The following is a 2,576-nucleotide window of genomic DNA, read 5'->3' on the forward strand; positions in this document are numbered from 1 at the left end:
AGGATCAAATAGTTGTCCTTGAGCCATACTTGCAGTGAAATCATTTGAGGGAGCTTATTTATTTGTATTCCCTGGAATTTCTTCAGGAATTCCCCCTTGGGTCTGGATTGGGATCGTGAGTCTGCATTTTGAACATGCAGTATAGCAGATTCTAATGCAGGTGTTTTGTGGCCCATACTTCATGAAACTCTGGTTTTCATAGTCTTCATAAAGACTATGTTATTAAATAAATCTCTCTTATTGAATGCTTAGGTCCCCGACCAAATTTTTAGTCTGTAATGATAATTCTAAGGGTATAAGTTAGGATAATGAAGAGACTAAGGATTTGTAATGTCCCATATTCATGAAGCCATTATTAGAGAGGGAATGCAAGCTTGTTAGGGGAGGGTAAATTCAATTTTAAACAAGTTGGGTTTTAAGAGTTATAAGCATATTCAAAGGAGAATGTTGAAATGATGGGAATGGAAAATTCGAAGCACACTCATGTTATTATATAATTCTCTACACAGCTTTGATACTCCATAGAATGATGTCAGTGAGAGCACATACATGTATTAACTTCAGCAGGCTGTTAAATCGGTCCACTTCTTGTCCAAGGACCGTGGTGAGGGAGTTAAGGCGTCCTTGAGGATCCTTGATGAAAAGGCTCTCGGAAGCACTCTCCATTTCTAGTAATTCTGAAACACACAGAACCGATTCCTCAGATCAATTATCATTGATTTCTGTCCTCATCATATTGCTTTTGTAATTCACTTTTCATAACCTGCCTTAAAGTTGACTTCTGCGTCTGAGACTACGTTGAAAGGGAATCAGGCCATGCAGATGTCAGTGGCAAATGCTATTTGGGTAAGCAGATACCTGGTAGGCAAGGGACATCCCTGAGACCAGAGGTGCCAGGGACCCTGAGTCTTCTCTGCCATGCAGTGTGTAAGCCTCACTCCTCCCTGCACACCTGCATTGCACCTGGGAGAGGAGAGGTTGGGGATGGGAGACTGAGAAATGAGAGAGAATTAACATTTATTCCAAGCGACTCAGTATAATTCAAAGGGACCAACTGGACTATGAAACAGCTCCAAGATTCAAGCTGGACTGAAAATTGTGCTCTTTTTTTCCCCCTACAATCCAGCAAATGGAGGCTCATATAAGCTATAAGAAATAAAGGAAGTGCATTTTCTTGAATATCTGAGTAAAGCGTGAGTAAACAAGTGGCTGTGAAATACGTATATCGAATTACTTCTTAACCACTCACATTTTGGCTGCAGTAGAAAAATCACACAGCAGTTTGGGTTAGTCCAGACCCTTGTGTTCACAATGCTGGGGTCACATGTCTGTGGTCTGTGCTATTCCATACCCTCAGTTCTCTTGTTGAGCCAACTGCAATGCTTATCATTTCACAGTAAAAGTATAAGCTTTATGAAGCTTGGAGAGAAAAACCTTCTTTCTAGGTGTCAATGAAATTCTATGAGACAAGTGCACTATCTCTCCATCCATCTATCCATCTTCATCCCTTTTTCACCCAGTTCTCCATCTTATATTTATTAAAAATTGCTTTTTAAAATAACTGACTAGGTTTGCTTCAACACCAACAGAACTCTACTCAAGAAGAGATTCTTTTGAGGCCTGTTTTAGGATGCAGATAACTGGCTTCTGAGCTTAAGCAGGGCTTTTTTTTCTGGGAGCTTTAAAGAGTATTGGCAACACTCACTCTGTGACACTGTGATATAATAAGAAACATATATATTGGTCTTCACCCCTAGCTCCTTGTCAGAGCTCCTAAAACCCTTGAAATTTCCTAAGTGATCAGAGTGATAGAGGCATCACTTTTTGTAATATTTGGTTTTTAACCCTGGCTCTTGAAATAGCTCTTGAGTGGTAAAGGTAAAAGGAGCATCTTTTGTTTTTTATTAACAATCTCCTTTGAACTACATCTGAGTTTATGTTAATGAGTTGACTTTTGGAAAGCCCCTAAGCATAGAGGTGATGGTTGTCAGCAAAACCAACCATGTGATTAGAAGGTTGGAACTTTCAGCTTCACTCGCTGACCTCCTGGGAAAAGAGAGAGGCTGGAGGCTGAGCTAATCGCCAAAGGCCAGTGATTTAGTCAACCATGCCTGTGTAGTGAAGCCTCCGTAAAAACCCTAACTCGAAGGGGTCTGGAGAGCTTCTGGGTTGGTGAACATATCTATGTGTCAGGAGGGTGGTGCGTCCTGACTCCATGGGGATAGAAGCTCCTGGACTCAGGGATATTTTAAAAATTAAACTGGTAAATATTACTGTTACCCTGAGTTTTGTGAGTTATTCTAGAAAATTACTGACCCCAAGAAAGGAATTGTGAGAACTCTTAATTTATAGGTGGTTGGTCAGAAGTACGGGTCACAACCTGGGATTTGTAATTGGCATCTGAAGTGGGGGGCACTCTTGTGGGACTGAGCCTTTAACCTGCGGAGTCTATGCTAACTCTGGACAGTGTTATAACTGAATTGTAGGACACCCATTTGGTGTCCAGAGAGTTGGAGAACTGTTTAACACTAGGGGAAGAGCCATTCATTTGGTGTCAGAATTATTGTGAATAGAGA

At 40.9% G+C, this 2,576-nt stretch overlaps 1 protein-coding gene across 1 annotated transcript in view; it reads right to left on the bottom strand.

Moving 5' to 3' along the window:
• DNAH6 (dynein axonemal heavy chain 6) overlaps positions 1–2,576 on the bottom strand; it is a 262,220-nt gene that overhangs the window by 12,578 nt on the left and 247,066 nt on the right. The window contains exon 70 of the mRNA XM_023536421.1: positions 550–677. Coding sequence (XP_023392189.1) covers positions 550–677 — 128 coding nt within the window. The remainder of the gene's footprint in view (positions 1–549; positions 678–2,576) is intronic.

This window comes from Pteropus vampyrus, unplaced genomic scaffold, assembly GCF_000151845.1.
Source record: "Pteropus vampyrus isolate Shadow unplaced genomic scaffold, Pvam_2.0 Scaffold156, whole genome shotgun sequence".
Classification (NCBI taxonomy): Eukaryota; Metazoa; Chordata; class Mammalia; order Chiroptera; family Pteropodidae; genus Pteropus; species Pteropus vampyrus.